At 40.4% G+C, this 18,689-nt stretch overlaps 1 protein-coding gene across 1 annotated transcript in view; it reads left to right on the forward strand.

Annotated features, from left to right (window-relative positions):
- Nucleotides 1-18,689, forward strand: part of THSD7B (thrombospondin type 1 domain containing 7B) — a gene marked incomplete at both ends in the record, with an annotated part of 801,311 nt that overhangs the window by 367,491 nt on the left and 415,131 nt on the right. Inside the window, one exon of the mRNA XM_079709630.1 lies at nucleotides 5,384-5,499. Coding sequence (XP_079565756.1) covers nucleotides 5,384-5,499 — 116 coding nt within the window. The remainder of the gene's footprint in view (nucleotides 1-5,383; nucleotides 5,500-18,689) is intronic.

Here is an 18,689-nt window from a genome sequence, read left to right on the forward strand (position 1 = left end):
AGGTCCTGTAAAACACTTTCTGCCTTTCATGGGAAAACGCTGGGCATTTGGTGAGATATAGTCATGGCAAGCTCCATTTACACATTTAATGTTTAAAAAGTTGGCAGGTTGAAATGGTCCCTCAGTCCCTGGGTTGGAGGACTGCTCCTGGAGATGGAGCACAGTGTCTGCCTCATGATTATGGACACATAACTGAGAAATGGCAGATCTTTGTAGCTCAGTTTGATGCATTTCAGCACAGGAACTAAAACCTACAGCGTGACAAGAGGCAGTCATTATGAAATACTCCAGTGCAAGTCCAGGAAAATATATCTGTTGAAATGAAGTGTATTCACCCTTTAACAAGAGTATTGCCAATCTAGAATCAGAGTGTTGCACGAGAGCAGGAAGTATAAATTATGACAAAAGGCAAGAAGCCATACTGTGTTTACTCACTAAAACATGAATCCATATGTTACCCTGGTTTTTAAAGCTTCAATTTTGTTTTGAAAATGGCTGAATAAATTTGCCTAATATTCCCAGAGATTTGTATTCAGGCTCCACCAGCATAGAATACTTGTCAATCATTCACTTACTGTTACTAAATACTTACACAGCATTAAGATCTGGTATTTTTAAGATATGGTATGAGATGGAATTCTACCATCAAGGCATTCAAAGGTAGTGTATGTATAATGCACGCCCATGTGCATGCACACACGCACAAACACACACACACACACACACAGAAAACCAGCAACGCAGAAGATATCAAAAGCTTTTTTTTTTTTTTAGTCAGTGACAATAAACAATACAGAAACTAAACATTATAATGGTTAGAAGTGGAGGACACATAAGTTGCTAATAATCAAGGAGAGTATTTTTGAAGATTAAGAGTAAATTTATGAAAATTAGAAATGTGATGATCCGAACCAAGATGGTGGAGTAGAAGGACGTGTTCTCACTCCCTCTTGCGAGAGCACCAGAATCACAACTAGCTGCTGGACAATCATCAACAGGAAGACACTGGAACTCACCAAAAAAGATACCCCACATCCAAAGACAAAGGAGAAGCCACAATGAGACTGTAGGAGGGGTGCAATCACAGTAAAATCAAATCCCATAACTGCTGGGTGGGTGACTCACAAACTGCAGAACACTTATACCACAGGAGTCCACCCACTGGAGTGAAGGTTCTGAGCCCCACGTCAGGCTTCCCAACCTGGGGGTCCGGCAATGGGAAGAGGAATTCCTAGAGAATGAGACTTCGAAGCCTAGTGGGATTTGATTGCAGGACTTCGACAGGACTGGGGGAAACAGAGACTCCACTCTTGGAGGGCACACACAAAGTAGTGTGCACATCGGGACCCAGGGGAAGGATCAGTGACCCCATAGGAGACTGAACCAGACATACCTGCTAGTGTTGGAGGGTCTACTGCAGAGGCAAGGGGTGACTGTGGTTCACTGCGAGGACAAGGACACTAGCAGCAGAAGTTCTGGGAAGTACTCCTTGGCGTGAGCCCTCCCAGAGTCTGCCATTAGCCCCACCAAAGAGCCCAGGTAGGCTCCAGTGTTGGGTCGCCTCAGGCCAAACAACCAACAAGGAGGGAGCCCAGCCCCACCCATCAGCAGTCAAAGGAATTAAAGTTTTACTGAGCTCTGCCCACCAGAGGAACAGTCAGCTCTACCCACCACCAGTCCCTCCCATCAGGAAACCCACAAGCCTCTTAGATAGCCTCATCCACCAGAGGGCAGGCAGCAGAAGCAAGAAGAACTACAATCCTGCAGCCTGTGGAACAAAAACCACATTCACAGAAAGATAGACAAGATGAAAAGGCAGAGGGCTATGCACCAGATGAAGGAACAAGATAAAACCCCAGAAAAACAATTAAATGAAGTGGAAATAGGCAACCTTCCAGAAAAAGAGTTCAGAATAATGATAGTGAAGATGATCCAGGACCTCGGAAAAACAATGGAGGCAAAGATCAAGAAGATGCAAGAAATGTTTAACAAAGACCTAGAAGAATTAAAGAACAAACAAACAGAGATGAACAATACAATACAATAACTGAAATGAAAACTACACTAAAAGGAATCAATGGCAGAATAGCTGAGGCAGAAGAACAGATAAGTGACCTGGAAGACAGAATGGTGGAATTCAGTGCTGCAGAACAGAATAAAGAAAAAAGAATGAAAAGAAATGAAGACAGCATAAGAGACCTCTGGGACAACAATGAGGTATCACCTCACACCCGTTAGAATGGGCATCATCAGAAAATCTACACACAGCAAATGCTGGAGAGGGTGTGGAGAAAAGGGAACCCTCTTGCACTGTTGGTGGGAATGTAAATTGATACAGCCACTATGGAGAACAGTATGGAGGTTCCTTAAAAAACTAAAAATAGAATTACCATATGATCCAGCAATCCCACTACTGGGCATATACCCAAAGAAAACCATAATTCAAAAAGACACATGCACCCCAATGTTCATTGCAACACTATTTACAATAGCCAGGTCATGGAAGCAACCTAAATGCCCATTGACAGACAAATGGATAGAGAAGTTGTGGTACATATATACAATGGAATATTACTCAGCCATTAAAAGGAACGAAATTGGGTCATTTGTTGAGACATGGATGGATCTAGAGACTCTCATACAAAGTGAAGTAAGTCAGAAAGAGAAAAACAAATATTGTATATTAACTCATGTATGTGGAACCTAGAAAAATGGTACAGATGAACTGGTTTGCAGGGCAGAAGTTGAGACACAGATGTGGAGAACAAATGTATGGACACCAAGGGGGGATAACCGCAATGGGGTGGGGATGGTGGTGTGATGAATTGGGTGATTGGGATTGACATGTATACACTGATGTGTATAAAATTGATGACTAATAAGAACCTGCTGTATAAAAAAATAAATTCAAAAATTAAAAAAAAAGAAAACTCAGATGAGAGGTTGGGGTAAATGACTTTTCAAACCAATTTTAACCCTACAGTTCTGATTCTCATTTTTAAATTTATCTTTTATTGATATGTACATTATCTCAAGAGTATAGATAGGACTATATACAAAAAAGAAATGTAATTTTGAGAGATTGCAGGCAAATATATTTTAATTGTATCATAAAAAAAAACAAAAAAGAAAAAAAAATGTGATGATCCTGGGAGAGGTAGAGAGCATGTAAATAGAAGGGAGGAGGAAGTTGAACCTCTAAGGAAAAGGTCAACATTATTGGGAAAAGAAATGAACAAAAAGACAGTTTCACTCCTAAGAGTGTATTTGGCACCTATCAGACCAGGAATCACATTTCAGGAAAGCCCTCAGTTCATGGCCTCTATAAAAGCAGTGTAACCTGAGCTTGACCTTTCCCACTGAGGGTATGATACTGTTTCTCACTTGTGGACCTAGAAGAAGAACACAGATAGAGAAAGGGCACCATGTCACGAAGAGTTGACATTATGCCCAGTGAATATTTATTTTGAGTGCTGTTAATAAAGTATAAATTAAAAAGTAGGCAATATCAGTTCCCCAAAAGAGATTAACACCACACACACACAAAAATAAAAACAGAAACCAAGAGACACAAGAACACTTTGGGAGGTGTTGGATATGTCTATTACCTTGATTGTGGAGATTGTATCACAGGTGTTTGCATATGTCCAAACTCATCAAATTATGCACATTAAATAGGTGCAGTTCTTTCTGTATTAATTATACCTCAATAAAGGTATATCTAAAACATTAAAAAAAAAAAGAGAGATTAACACCTACTGCTAATTGAAGTGAACAAAGTCCCTGCAGAATAAGCCACCCTCCCCGAAAGCCTGAAGCCAAACCAGCACCGCAAGCATTTCTGAGCTATTTGTGGATGTCTGAGTGAGTGTGTCCTGGCTGGGTCCCTGCACCCCCAAGCCCTGCTGCCCCGCTGAGCACAGAGGAAAATGACATTCCTCACGTTGTACTTTCATTTCCAGCTAGATACTAGGAGAGATTGGAGAGGGGATAGAATAAATAGCAGTTCAATTTAATTTTAGGAGCTTTCAGGGTACGAATAAAGGACCTGGGAATGAGTTTAATGTTTTTTGCTAGTTCTACTAAAGTATGACATAAATTTTCCTTACCAGAATATCTTTTTTAAATAATGCTATTTCCTCTAAAGACACTCTTTTTTCTTTCTATTTTTAGATTCATTGAATTGATCTATTTGATAGACAGTTTTTTGTGTGCATTAAGGATGATTAATAATGCCACTAATAATTAATATATTGATAATCAATACTTTATTAAATTACTAATAATTTAATTTATTTAATCCATGTGACTTTGGATCCATTACTTATTCTTTCAGCACCTCAGTTTATCATCTGAAAATGAAGATTATAATGCCTTTCACTGTGGTCCTTAGGAATAAATGAAAGAATGTGGGCAAAGCACTTCACTCACCACTGACTATCCTATACCAAAGTTCATGCTATCAGGCTTTATACACACTGCATCTCTGTGCTTTATAAGAAATTTATAGGAAACAGAATTTTAAAATGCAAATATAAGTTGCAGAGTGCTTTCCTGTTTTTCCTCTTAGCATATCACTGTTTTATAAGATAATAAATGTAGATTTTAGCCCCCTGTACTCATAAAAATAAGCAAATAAGCATGCAAATAGAAACAAAAACTTGCGTGCCATTTTCTGAGACTTTAGTTCTTCCGAGTGATTATGAATCCACTGACTACATTCCTCCCAAGTCTGAACATTACATTATCAGCAAAATAGCAGAATTGAAATGTTTCTCTTGTTAATGCTTGTTAGTGTGTTTGTTATTTGCAAACAAACATACTATTCTCATGTTTTGCTTATTCTAACTCATCAATTTACATGTTCTAAAAAGACAATTGCCAATTACTTCAATATTCTAAAATCATGTTAATTATCAAATATGTATAGTATTTTCAATGGTTTTCACTGTTTTTTGTTTCCCAGTATATCCATATGTTGCCTTGTACAATATCACTGAATTGATGTATTACCCTGGATAAAACACTTTTTAAAAAATATATCAGATTTGTCCACTCTAAAAAAAATCAAATGCTATTTGAATTCATGCAATGGGGAGAAACTCACTTAGCATTTGTCTTTCATTGGTTTCAGCAATTGTTATTCCTTTCCTGGTCTAGTGAAAAATATTTTGGTCTCTGGATCAAGAGAGATAAGTCTGTTTCGTGCTCTGCCTCTGGCTCTGAGCCCTTGGGCAAGTAGCTTCTCCTCCTGGGTCTTTCTTTCCACGTCTATCAAAGGAACAACAGGGTTTCAGTGTTTTCAGTTCTGAAATCCTATGGTTCTAGGCTAAACCACTTACCTTCTCCAGGAAATATTGATCTGGTCTCTTCACATTGGCAGATGTCCGGAATCTACTCGGCCGGAAACAGTACGCCCTTGCCTGCTCCCATGCAAAAAAGACTGTCTTGTGACCGCCTTCAGTGAGTGGACGCCCTGCCCGAGGCTGTGCCAACCAGGTAGGTGGATGCTATTTTCTTAGTGTTTTCTTTCCTTTCTGATCTCCTGAATGCCTCTCCCACTGCTAAATAAGCAAGAGATGGTGGTACGGGGGCTCCCTTCTTTTCCATTTGCAGGTCACCCTGGGAGCAAAGTTTGTAACATTTGTAAATGAAGTCTTGGATTTCCAGATCCATTAAATTTGGTAGGGAAAACATATTCAACTATTACATGCCATTATTTTACAGGTGTGCGTTGTAGGGGTCCTCATCTTCTATTAACCCTATTGTGGCATTTTGAACAGCCATTCAGACGTGGTTCCTTATAAAGCATGAATACCATCACAGTTCCTTTGTGGCTCCTGTGTGCTTAAGCCTGACTCCAGGCATCTTCATTAGAATGTAGGGCCTTAAACACTCTACGTACATCACTGATAAATATAAGCCTATGGAAGAAGAGGGGCCAATACATTAAAAAGTGTTGAACAGGTACAGACATTGGCAATATATGATTTCTATTTCTTTACTCTTAACGGTGATGCTTTATACATCTGGGTGTATTTGGAGTACTGTGATCCAGGATACTTAATAGCTAAGTACTAATAAACACACAGGAGAACCTTTGTAAAATGACTGCCTTTCTTAGAACAGGTCTTTTCCCCTACACTTATTTCAGTCCCATGATGGAGCTAGTCCATGTGGAGATCCAAAAACTCCTAGTCCCAAAGCTCCGTTCTGGCCTAAGACCTAAACTTAATAACTTGGTCCATTTCCCCTAGTCTGACACCCTAGCCTTGGTCCTATGGATCATACCGCTGCCATAGCAAGAAAATGCACATCCAGGAAAAGGAAGGATGGAAGAATATTGACCCTAGTGCTCAAAGTAAAATGGGTCTCATCCACACTTCCCTGGCCTTGCCTTGGCTGTCACATCCTCTCAAGCAGGGCCTGGCTCTCACTGTATCTCTGCACTAGCCTCCTGCAAGAAGCGAGAAGGAAGCATGCAGTTCTGGGAAGAGACAACCTGCCACAAAGATTGAGATTACTAACACTTTTCCTCGGAAAATTCCAGCCCTGTGCATCTAAGATCCCCTAGTTGCTCTTTGACTCACACATCTTCGTGGCGGTGACATGACAATATAGCCAGTATTGACACAGATCTGCCTGCCACTTCAAACCGCCTCTCAGTGATTGGCAAGGGGATGTAACAGCTCTTGGAGATCATCATCATCGGTATCTTATATTTCAGGGATGGGGCACCTGCATAAGGTTTTCTAACTGTGCCATTTCAACTGTCCTTTGTCAGTGTTAACCGAGTAGCATCCAGTAAACTTTGCTCATGGATAGAATCAGAACTAAATGTGTTGAATACAAAGAGCTTTGAAAATACAGTGGAATATTTATCTGATCTTTTGAGGGGTGGAGATAGCAATCTCTTCCAGAGGAGCTTCAAAACTTATTTTCTTAAATGTAAATTCAAAGTAATTGATCTGGATAAACAGGGTTTGTAGAGTAGCCAGGGGAATGTCACTTCCAGACAGAGTAGGACAGAAAAGCTGTGATCTCTATTCTGAACCATTTGAAAGGTAGCATCTAGCAGTTTGGCTTTTGAAATTTTAATAGTAATGTACCTGCAAAACATTCAAGCTCTTGAAGATAAACATTGGGAAAATGCAAGAAGATAAAATAATCTATGATGATGGAGGTTTATTGAAGTTCAGCTACTTCTTTTAGTTTCGTCCTCATAAGAGATTAGCATAGGGCTTCCCTGGTGGCGCAGTGGTTGAGAGTCCGCCTGCCGATGCAGGGGACACGGGTTCGTGCCCCGGTCCGGGAAGATCCCACATGCCGCGGAGCGGCTAGGCCCGTGAGCCATGGCTGCTGGGCCTGCGCGTCCAGAGCCTGTGCTCCACAACGGGAGAGGCCACAGCAGTGAGAAGCCCACGTAATGCCAAAAAAAAAAAAAAAAAAAAAAAAAAAAAAAAAAAAAAAAAAGAGATTAGCATAATTCTTCTGTTAAATGGTTTTAAGAAAGGAAAAGGCTGAATTAAAAAGAATACCCTACTGGCAGCCAGATATTGGTGTTAGAGCTATCAGGGTCCCCTGACACTTAAGGAGGCATATTAGTTCTGTTGAGCCCATATGCCCCAGTGGCCAGAGATTACTTCAGCTACTGCTATTGCATGCATTCTATATTCGAGAAAATTCTCTCTGCTGCATGAGCATCTTCTCCTACTGCTGCCTAAGGATGGAGGAATCATAGGGCATGTGAAATAATTGCTCTTCCAGCAATTTTAGATTTTACTACAACTTCCAGGGATTCAACTAGTTATTTAAATGGTTGGCATTGTAATGAAAATAGTTTTAAGCCTCTGTGGTCTCTTTTTACCTCCAATTGTTTAAGCCTAGATAATTCTTTTCACCGCCTGGCAGCCAGCAGACCTGGAGGAGCATTGATTCAGTTTTCAGATTTCTTCCAACTTTCCACTTCAATACTGTTTACCCTCGTGTTTAGTTTATACTTTGGGACCAATATTTTTTTTAAATAACTATGGGTTAATTAGGGGAGATGATGATAGGGAGGAGATTATAGGAGGGAATGGTACCACTAAATCTATGGTTCTCAAACTTTATTGATTCTGAAGCACCTGGAAGCATTATTAAAATGCAGATTTTCAGCTCCATGACTAGATATTCTGACTCAATAACTATGAGATGTTTCCCAAAATTTGTGTTGTAAGAAGCTGCCACTGAATGGTGATGTATTTCCTCCCTTAAGATAAAAAAGGATCATAGATCCATAAACAAGTGCTACTTGAACTCTGGGCATACAGCCTGTTTTTCAGCTTCTTGAATGCATCATATTCTTCCCAGTTCAAGCATGGTAGAGTATGATGGCTAAGAACAGAGGTGCTGGAGCCAGATGGCCAGGATTTTGAGTCCCAAGGTTAGCTCTGTGACAGTAGCTGCATTACTTAATCTCTCTGTGCCTCAGTTTCCTCATCTGTAAAACAGGGTTAATAACCACACCTACATATAAGCAAAGTACTTAGAGCCCTCAGTGCCTTGTGTGGGGTAGGTATGGGGCAGGCAATTCTATCATCGTTCCAAGCCTTTGCACCTGCGCTGTGTGGTGCTGGAGCTGTGTTCAGCTATGCTTCCTTCTTGGTCCTCCTACCTCTAGATCAGCAGGGACCTGCTATAGCAGCCTTTCCCCAGGAACGTTGTGTTCATCTCCTAGACTACAGTAGACCCTCCCCATACACCTCACTAACTAGGTCATCCCGCATCATCCTCCACATCCCCTTCATGGCACTTGCATACTTATCCTTCCTTGTTAATGTTGCCTTTGCTAGAGTGTACGTCCACAAGTGCAGGGACCACTTCTGTCATCTTCACCACTAGATCCTCTAAACCCAGCATAATAAAGGGTATAGTTGTCACTCAATTAATATTTTTTGAATGGACAGATGTCCTGTGAAGAGAGAGAAGAGTGTGGTTTTGAATCCAGGCAGTAGATTCTCTGTTCTCAAGAACATCCTTCAAAAGATACTTTGGGAAATAGTATTTTAAAGCAGTACTTGTCAAAATTAAATGCTTTTACAAGTCCCTGGGGGATCTAATTAAAATGTAAGTTCTAGTTCAGTAGACCTGGACAGGACCTGGAATTAGACCTTTCTACAAGCTCCAAGGTGATAACCTGTATGTTGATTACAAAGCTCCAGGTAGAGGTGGGGTTAGACATTTTTGAGCAAGGCAATGACATGGTCAAAGTTATAAAGTGAAAAGAGTGGACTAGGAACAGACCAACAGGTGGGGACACAGGTAGATTGGGGTGTGGGGTGGAGTGAAGTGGCGTAACCTAAACTGAGAGACCAAGAGAAGGACGGGCCTGAGTAGGTGGCAACCTCCACTAATGAGGCTGGGGGAACTCTTTTGCACCTGTGGTTTCAGGTTGAGTCATCAAAGTTGAGAACCTAGTCCCTAAATTTGGCTGCACAATGGAATCACCTAGAGATTTCTTAAATATCCCAATGCATGGGTCCTACTCCAAGATACTATGATTTAATAGGTTTTTGGTATGACCAGGGAATCACTTGATTATGTGAATCCAAAACCAAATCCATTCTAAACCTCTCAGAAAGCCAAGGTGTTTTCCCAGGGGCAGAGTGTACCAGGAGTGATTTGTGTGTTAGTAATGGGTGAGTTCTATGAGGTTTTATTTGGTTCTGGCTGTGTTCATGATCTAAAAATCCTTACAACTTAAAAGTATTCTCAAGCCATGAACAATCTCTGGCTAGTAGCTAGCCTTGCTTCCTGTCTTCATATTCCTGTTCATCTGAGTCTCTCCTTAAAGGATTAATGGTAATCCCACATTCTTCGAAGCAAATCAAATAACTCTCAAGCTGTGGCGCTCTTGTGGACTCTCCAAATTTTTAAGTCCCAGTAAAAAATTAGCCAAATGATCAAGAACCATTCTTTGGTGATGTTCTTACTAATTTCTCTATTCTTCCTTCAGCCTATAACGCAAATACCTGCATAACTACTCAATACCGTTTGCCTAATAATAGCTACAGTTTGTTCATTGTAGAGGTAGCCCCATGGAGTTTTTTCAATACACAGATGCCTCACCTCATCCCATGTTAGAATCTCTTCACGTTGAAGGGACCTTTGCAGTATTAAAACTCACCATAAGTGACTCTTATACGTGGGCAGGGATGAGACACGCTCATTTAATGCTTTATCCTTTCAGGGTATCTTCAAATACATTTATCAATTATCATTGATAATTGTTTGCCTGGGTAGTATTGGAAATTAATTATCTTGGCCACTGATCTCATCACTATCACATTTAATGTTTTTACTTTAAAGTCACAAATCAGTACTGATTTTCCAAGATTTCTCTCAAGCTACCTTTAAAGGAGCTCACTTTATATTTTCAACATTTAATAATACAAATTTCAGACATCTACATAAATTAATATAATGCTAATATAAAATATTGCTGATTAATAGAATGCACTCTTATGCAGCCATCACCAAGTAAAAATTACCATCAGCTCATGGCCACCCTTGTTTTGCTTGTTTTACTCTTATCCCCCTTTTTACTGCCAGTGGCTAATTTTGTAATGATTCCCAGATGTGTATATCACTTCCATGGAAGGGAAAAATATGTAAGAGGTAAAGTTATTAGACACTTCAGTAGATAAAATGTGGCATATTCAAAATAGGTCTTTCTGTAAATTCCTAGAAACCATGGAGCTAATGATTAATTATTTGTCAGTCTTAATAATTTAAGGCTGAGGGAGCTCCTTTAACTTTCATCTCTAAGGGGCATGCTGGCGAGCAGTGTCATGGTAATAGGAAGGCCAAAGGCAAACTACTGCTGGGAATTGCTAGGCAACTTTATTTGGTGGAATCCTTTGCTCCTGCATCAAACCTCCTGGAGTTATGTCTTGAGTTTCCAGTGTCAAAGACAGTAATGTTTTTTTAATGTCCAGGTGGTGTACTATTTGGTGGTTAAGAACATGGCACCTCAAGTTAGACTTCCTTGGTTCAAATCTGATCTTTGCTGTACAAGTCACATTAGATACACTTTAAACTTTGTTGTGTTTCAGTTTTCTCCTTTCTAAAATGAGATAATATTGGCACCCAATTCATAGGATTAAATGAGAATAGGACACATGGCAGAAATTTTGATGATGATGATGATGATGATGTAAGTTCCTTAAGATTGGGGAACTTGTCTTTTATTTTGTTGCTATCCTGCATTATCTAGTCGTCCATGTGCTGGTATAATGCACTTGTTCCCATGTCTGTATTTTTCTTAGATTATAAAATCTAGAAGGCACATGATGGGTGTTTAGTAATTGTTATTGAATGAATGACTAAATGAACTCCATATCTTTCCTACTACCAGTTCTAATTCCTAAAGATTTTGCTTCGAGCTGATCTCCCTGTGCTCTGCGGCTGCTTCCCTCTATCTATCTACCTTACGTTTGGTAGTGTATATATGTCCATGCCTCTCTTTCGCTTTGTCACAGAAGGGGAGGGTGGGAGGGAGGGAGATGCATGAGGGAAGGGATGTGGGAACAGATGTATATGTATGACTGATTCACTTTGTTATAAAGCAGAAACTAATAAAAAAATAAATTAAAAAAAAAAAAAGATTTTGCTTCCATTTAGATGAAATCAAAGCATTAACAGAGTGTTCAGTGTGTCCAGGCCAATTAGAGGAAAAGGTATTGGTCATTCAGAATGTCAAATAGGTCAAAAATCACCTTTCTCCCACTCAAAGGCATACTAGCATCAGCCTCTCTCTCTTTACTTACTCCTTCAAGTGCATATGGTCCCTTCCTTCCCACCTAAGGCGCATCATCTATACTTTTCTCCCCCTGGGAAATAGAGGATGGAGTACTAATTTACACCCAAAGAATGAAGAGTTGGGACTTCCCTGGTGGTGCAGTGGTTAAGAATCTGCCTGCCAGTGCAGGGACACGGGTTTGAGCCCTGGTCCAGGAAGATCCCACATACTGCGGAGCAACTAAGCCTCTGCACCGCAACTACTGAGCCTGCACTCTAGAGCCCGCGAGCCACAACTACTGAGCCCACACACCACAACTACTGAAGCCTGCCCACCTAGAGCCTGTGCTCTGCAACAAGAGAAGCCACCGTAATGAGAAGCCCGTGCACCACAACTAAGAGTAGCCCCCGCTCGCCACAACTAGAGAAAGCCCGTGTGCAGCAACGAAGACCCAACTCAGCCAAAAATAAATAAATTAATTAATTATTTAAAATCCTAGGAATTGTTTAAAAAAAAAAAAAAGAATGAAGAGTCTATTGTGTTTGAGTAATGAAGATTTGGGGCCTGGAACACCAGCCCCCAAAGTAGTGTTGAAGGCAATATAATCATCTAATGACTTTCCTTGAGAAAGTGACTTAATTTAAATCTAAGATTTAAATTTAAACCTAGATTTAAATTTACATCTAATAAATTTTGGATGTTTTCTATTCCCAAGTTACAACCTCTATAAATTTTGGATGTTTTCTATTCCCAAGTGTTTTTGAAAAACTAAATAAAATAAGATGTGTATCTTACATATACATCCCAAGCCACAACCCCAATACACAGAGTATAGGTGCCTTTGTTTTTATAGGCTCCATTGGGGAGGATGTGCCCCCTTTAGTCTATAATTTAAAGCCTAGAGATAACTACATAGCCCCAGTACTCAATAAATATCCCTGAACATTTAGTAAGAGAAATGACAAACACTTGGGCTTGTAGAAATTACAGTTCTCAACCAAGGAGTTCTGCTGATAAAATGTATAAAGACACTTTCCCTCCATTCACACATAGGAAAAAGAGAGATTAAATTCTCTTAATTTCTTTTAATTTTTTTCCTCCCATTTTTTTGGTTTGTTTGTTTTTGTTTTATTTCCCCTTAAAATGTGACACTTTCTGCCTATCTCTTTTAAAACCCAGGGACTTCCCTGGCGGTCCAGTGGTTAATAAGACTCCGGGCTTCCACTGCAGGGGGCCTCATGTTTGATTCCTGGTTGGGTGGCTAAGATCCCTCATGCCACGCCGCATTGCGAGGCCAAAAAAAAAAAAAATAAAGTAAAAGGAAACAAAACCAAAACCCCACAGTATGCAGTGGATTCGATTTGGCAAAAAAATCAGATTTGGCAAAAAAGAAACATTTTCAGAACAGTTTATTTAGAGCCCTATGACCACCCGGACATGGAAGAACACCACTGGGTTAGGAGGGGAGCTTTTGCTCAGAGGGTGGGGCTATTAATGGGCGTTACCTACACCCCTCAGAGCGAACATTAGTCCGCTTAATAGCTGACCGGGTCGCCTTCTCAGTCCACACTCTTCCTCCTACCCCTTAGTCCCCCTTCTTTCTGGACCAGAGATTGATGTGTATTTACAGGGACCTGGAGTTCACAGTATCGCCAGCTGAGATTTTTCTTTGCTTCCTCCAATGGCCCCAGGCAGTAGATCTAGAGCCAGGGATGGAATCCAGATTTCTCTGACCTGAGGGACTGCCTGTTTTCATGCCACAACAAGCCCTGTTTTCACAGAGGCACAGCTCATCTTGCTTGTTTACTAGGAATTCAAGGATTCAGAACCAGGTACTCTCAAACCTGAGGCACAGGCTCTGTACAGCACAGATCTGTCACACGGAGCTTTCACGTGTGCTCTCTCATTGAACATCAGGGCAGTTTCATGATAAAGGAACAGCCGTTCTGTTAGTCCTATTCCATAAAAGAAGCAACGCGATCTTCAAGGGAAGCACTCCTGGCCACCTCGTCCCACAGGAGCAAAGACCAGGTCCAAATACTCAGTTTAAATTAAACTTGCTACACTGCTTTGCCTCATGAGCCTGTAAAGTTACAGGGAAAAAAAGCCAGGCAAGTTCAAACTCTTATTGCTAAAAGCCTGGAACTTCTACTTTGCTTCATATCACTGCCTCTTCCTATCAAAGTGATAATAGCTATAATTTATTGACATACATTGTCCTATTTGTTACCTCATCTCTATATGGAAAGGACTATTATGACCCCATCTTACATAGGAGGACATAGAGGCTTAGCTGTGGGTCCCATGGTTGCAAAATGCATAAATGGCAAAAACACGAGGAATCCTAGGCTCTTAACCACTCATTTGGTAGCAGATATTTGCTGAACAATCACTGTGTTCTAGATGCTGTGATAAGTACTGTAAGTATAGGTGTAAAGTGGTGAGGAAAACACACACAGCCCTCTGCTGTGGTGAGGGCTGTCTAGTGACGGAAGATGGAGGCATTGAACATATAATTGCCTAAATGAATATGCAGTTACAAAATATAGTATGCGCTCTGTAGAGATTCAAGGAGCTATGAGAAAAGGTAGTAAGGAAAATCAGAATTCCACTCTGCCTAGAGTATCTTTCTCCTCATCTCTACTCATTGCCCGTCTTACCAGATGTAAAGCCCTACTTTCTCCAGAGAACTTGTCCTGATCCTTCTGCTGGAAATAACCACTTCTCACTCCTGAGTCTCATAATGCTGTCTGAATGGCTTGCATTCTCACTCTTGGTAAACGTGTTTTGGGTCCCTCTGAAGAGACACAAAGTCCTTGAGAGCTAAACCCTTTTCAGTTTTCGTTCCCAAAATGCCTCATAATAAACTTAAAACAGAATAGAATTCAGTATATCTGTGTCAAATAAATGGATGCTAGTTAGAACTTACGTGCTTAAGCAAACCTAACAGACTGCTAAAAGGAAAGGTGATCTGCCTTTACAACTGAATATCTTTTGTAACATGTGATGATGGCGGCAATAGAAGATGTGGGATTTCGGGAATCAAATCTGTCTCTGGTTTCCTTGCAAATGTGGTTAAAGTGGAAACACATTCCATTCCTTGTATTCATTCATTCATTCAGTCATTCTTTTGTGCAGTCAGTCTGTTCTTTTGGTTATTAATATTTCAGTGAAGTCATATGAGTATCTTAAGGGAAGCAAAGGCTATTTGATTGCTAATGCCTAAAAGTAATTTCCTACTGGAACTCCACATTTTAACTGAGGTCATCAACTGAGGCAATATGTCTATAGGAAGTGCATTAAAGTCATAGAGCCTTTTTAATATATGACTGAAGGGTATAATGTTAAAATGCAGAATTATGGTCATGTGCAGTCTTTCAGTGGCCTAGATTGTTTAAGGGGTAAAACTTAGAATAGTTTGAACAGGTTTCTAATAGTGTGGCCCATGGAATTCTAGCTCAGAATTACCTGGAATGCTTGTTAAAACCCTAAGAGATTCTGATTTTGAAGTCAGGATTGGGGCCTCCAAATCTGCATTTTTAAACAAACTGCCTTAGTCATTTTAAGAAACATTAACCTTTGAGGACCACTGACCTGTAGAAACATTTAATTTAACTATGAGCCAACGGACTCTTTAAAAAAGGTGGAACTTCCCTCTACAATATTGTTCTAATCAAGTCTATTTTGGTTTTCAAGAATCAAAGGTTTTTCTATGAAGCTTTCAAAACTACAGTAAGTAAAAAGAGGCTTATTGGGAAGTTAGAACAGAAAATCTCACAGATGTCCAAAAATAAGAAAAAGAAAATTTATGGACATATAAGAACTAGAAATGCAAACAGGAGCTGAGGGTTCTCTCTTCAACTGTCAGAATCAGTGTGATTCTTCCATCTCTGCTTCTCTGTGTACACCTGCTGTCCTGCCCCTTCTAACAGGCTTCCTTTGAATCTCTACTCTCATAAGTAGCAGTTATAGAGCCCAAGAATGGCTCTCTAGTCCTTACTCTACAAAACACCAGGGAAGTCAAGAACCCAGCACCCATAGAAGCTTCCTTCCCTTCAGGGTCTTTATTCAGCTTACCAAGTAAGAGAGTCTGATGGCCCAGTTTGTATCAGATTGGTCCTTCCATCACACAGCAGCCCGTGGATTCATCAGCCCCCTTCAGGTCAGGAGGCATCTGGAAGGGGAAGGGGACAGTGGTGCTGGAAGGCAGCAGGAACCGATAGGGACACTGATTGTTCACCGCTGAGACCAGCCTCTCCAGGACACCCATGCTCAGCCCTTTGGGAGAGAACTCAGAACCTGACTCCCTTCACTTCCTTAGGTTTGTGTCCATTCTTTTCAGTGCTGAACTATAGGCAGAGGAGTGGCAGAACCTGCCCGCCTGCTTCCACCACAAACATCATCCTCTTTTCACTTCAGAGCTTCAGCTCAGGAAGAGAGCTGTCGTAAGTTAAGTAGAAATCTAGAAAAGGAAAATGAAGCTCCAGGGGTTATAAATGCAGTCGAATGACAGCTTCATGTAGAACAGAAACTGGGAGGAGGGAGAAGGCACTCACCCTGGGCGTGATCTGAGCCAGAAATTTAACTTCAAAGAAACAAAATATGGAGTCTCCGTGTACTTGAATTCATATCAAAATACGTATGCTATTGTTCCTATCCATTGTCTATCGTAAACAGTATTGTCTTGGCTGTCTTTTAAAAAAAAGCTAACATACCAAACAAAATCAAATCAATAAAAAAGCAAACAAAAGAATCGAATGCAGATTTGATGCATGAGGTTCTGTCTTTTACACCTGGAATCCACTGTTATGCCTTCTAGTCTGCATCTAAAAGTCGCTTTCAAACACTATTTCTCTTCATTCAACAGTCAAGCTACATTACCATAAATAAATCCTGTGGCTCACATGGATGTTCATAATGATTTATTGTTAGCAAAAGTCTGTGTTTCCTTGAATGTGAATGCTCTTTGTTGTCAAAATGTCTTTACTTCCGGCTGGTTTCTTTCTCATATCTCTAGAATTCTCTTCAGACAATACAATGCAACACAATGTAATCCTTATTTCCCTATAGAGGTGTATGAGTTGCCTTTCAGAAATCAAGGTACCCATTCTAATTAGAAGCTTATTTTTAGACTTTCAGTGTACTTTCTACAAAGAAATAGAATAAATTAGTTTTGCTTTAGCTGGAGTGTTACTTTCAGTTTATTAAATAGTTTTCTACAATTAAAAAGAATGAATTAATTATTTTTCACTTCCTTGGCTTTGGTCCAATTTTAATATGACTTTCAATGAAAGTGTGGTTTCAGGAGGTTTTGACTCATTGGTTTTTGACTCATGGTGGTAGATTTATGAATGATTTAATTTGTATTACTAAAACAAAGCCTAGAGTTAGAGGTAGAGTTAAATGTTGTGATCTTAATATGTCAACTTGGAACTACAGATTTTATAAGTCAGCTTGCTTCCTAGGGTTTTCTTATCCTATGTGAAGAGACTACCTCAGCAATAGTTGCTCAGTTGAGAATACCCATGTTGTCCTGTGATTCATACTTTGCCTCCCTTGGGTAAGTTGTAGGATTTATGAGTACTCGAGCTCAAGCCATAAAAATTGTTAATTTTATAAACAGAAGATACTTAGTGGTGTGTATGTGTGTGTGTGTTTGTGCACATGTGTGTGAGGAGAAAATGAGAGAGAGAGGGAGAAAGAGAGAGACACACTTTCTTCTAGCAGGACAATAATAGAGTTTAGTAAATATATATTATATTACATTGCATGGAACATGAAATAACATTTTACATGACCAACAAGCTCACATGGGGTTTTAGACTTTGAGGGGGGGTCTATCTTTTCTCACCTATTTTCCCCCTCCCAAATTCAGTAACAATTGAGTTCGTCAAAGCAGAGGGAGATCAAAATGTTAGCTCATTCTCAACCCTAGAATTAGACAGACTTAACTACCAGATCACAGCCCCTGTTGGACACCTAAAAACTTGAATGAGCCTGGCTAAAAACAGATCAGAATATGTGCGTCCTCCGAGCAGATGTATCCCAAAGAAAGAGAAGGCGAGAGAAAGAAGAGCCATGTCTGTACACTTCTTTCTCCCAAAGTCATGATTTAGGGGCCACTTATCCTTCCCAAAGGAGACATAAGTATGGGAGGTAGAGATGGTCCAGGGACAATGAGGGCTGTAGAAGTGGATCTCCCCTCACATGGTCGAAATCATCAGGAGGCTCCACCCTCACCGTCTCTTTCTAATAAGCGACTTTGTGAACTCAGGCCCTACCTTCCACTGTTTAAATTCCTGTGGTTATGCTCGCCTCCTTTCTTTAAAAAAAAAAATTTTTTTTGGCCGTGCCGTGCAGCTTGTTGGATCTTAGTTCCTCAACTAAGGATTGAACCCGGACCCTCAGAAGTGAAAGCATGGAATCCTAACCACTGGACCACCAGGGAATTCCCTGGCCTCCTTTCTGACCAAGCTTGCTCTATCTTGCTCAGACTTTCATTTGCTATTCCTTCTCCCTAAATTGTTCTTCTCCCAGCCTTTAGCATGGGTGCCTTTTGATCAATGCTTTGTTTTCAGTTCAAATGCCGTATCTCAGAGAGTCTTTGTCTGACTACCTTAGAAATCACCTTCTTCCCTTTCTCTTTCTTGTTCATCACCCCGTGTTAGTTTCCTCACTGCACTGCCCAGTCTCCCAGCTAGAACATAAGCTCTATGTCTTGTTCACTGTTTAGGAACACGTAAGCTCTTTGTCTTGTTCACTGTTTAGAAACACTGAAACGCTGCCACAAAGTAAGTGCCTAAAGGGTTACTGAATGAATGATAGTGGATGAAGGTATCATTCATTCAGGGAAGCTTTGCATAGGGCTGACTATACCAAGTTTTGTGCCAACTGCTAGTGGCATTAA

This window comes from Hyperoodon ampullatus, assembly GCF_949752795.1.
Source record: "Hyperoodon ampullatus genome assembly, chromosome: 8".
NCBI lineage: Eukaryota > Metazoa > Chordata > Mammalia > Artiodactyla > Ziphiidae > Hyperoodon > Hyperoodon ampullatus.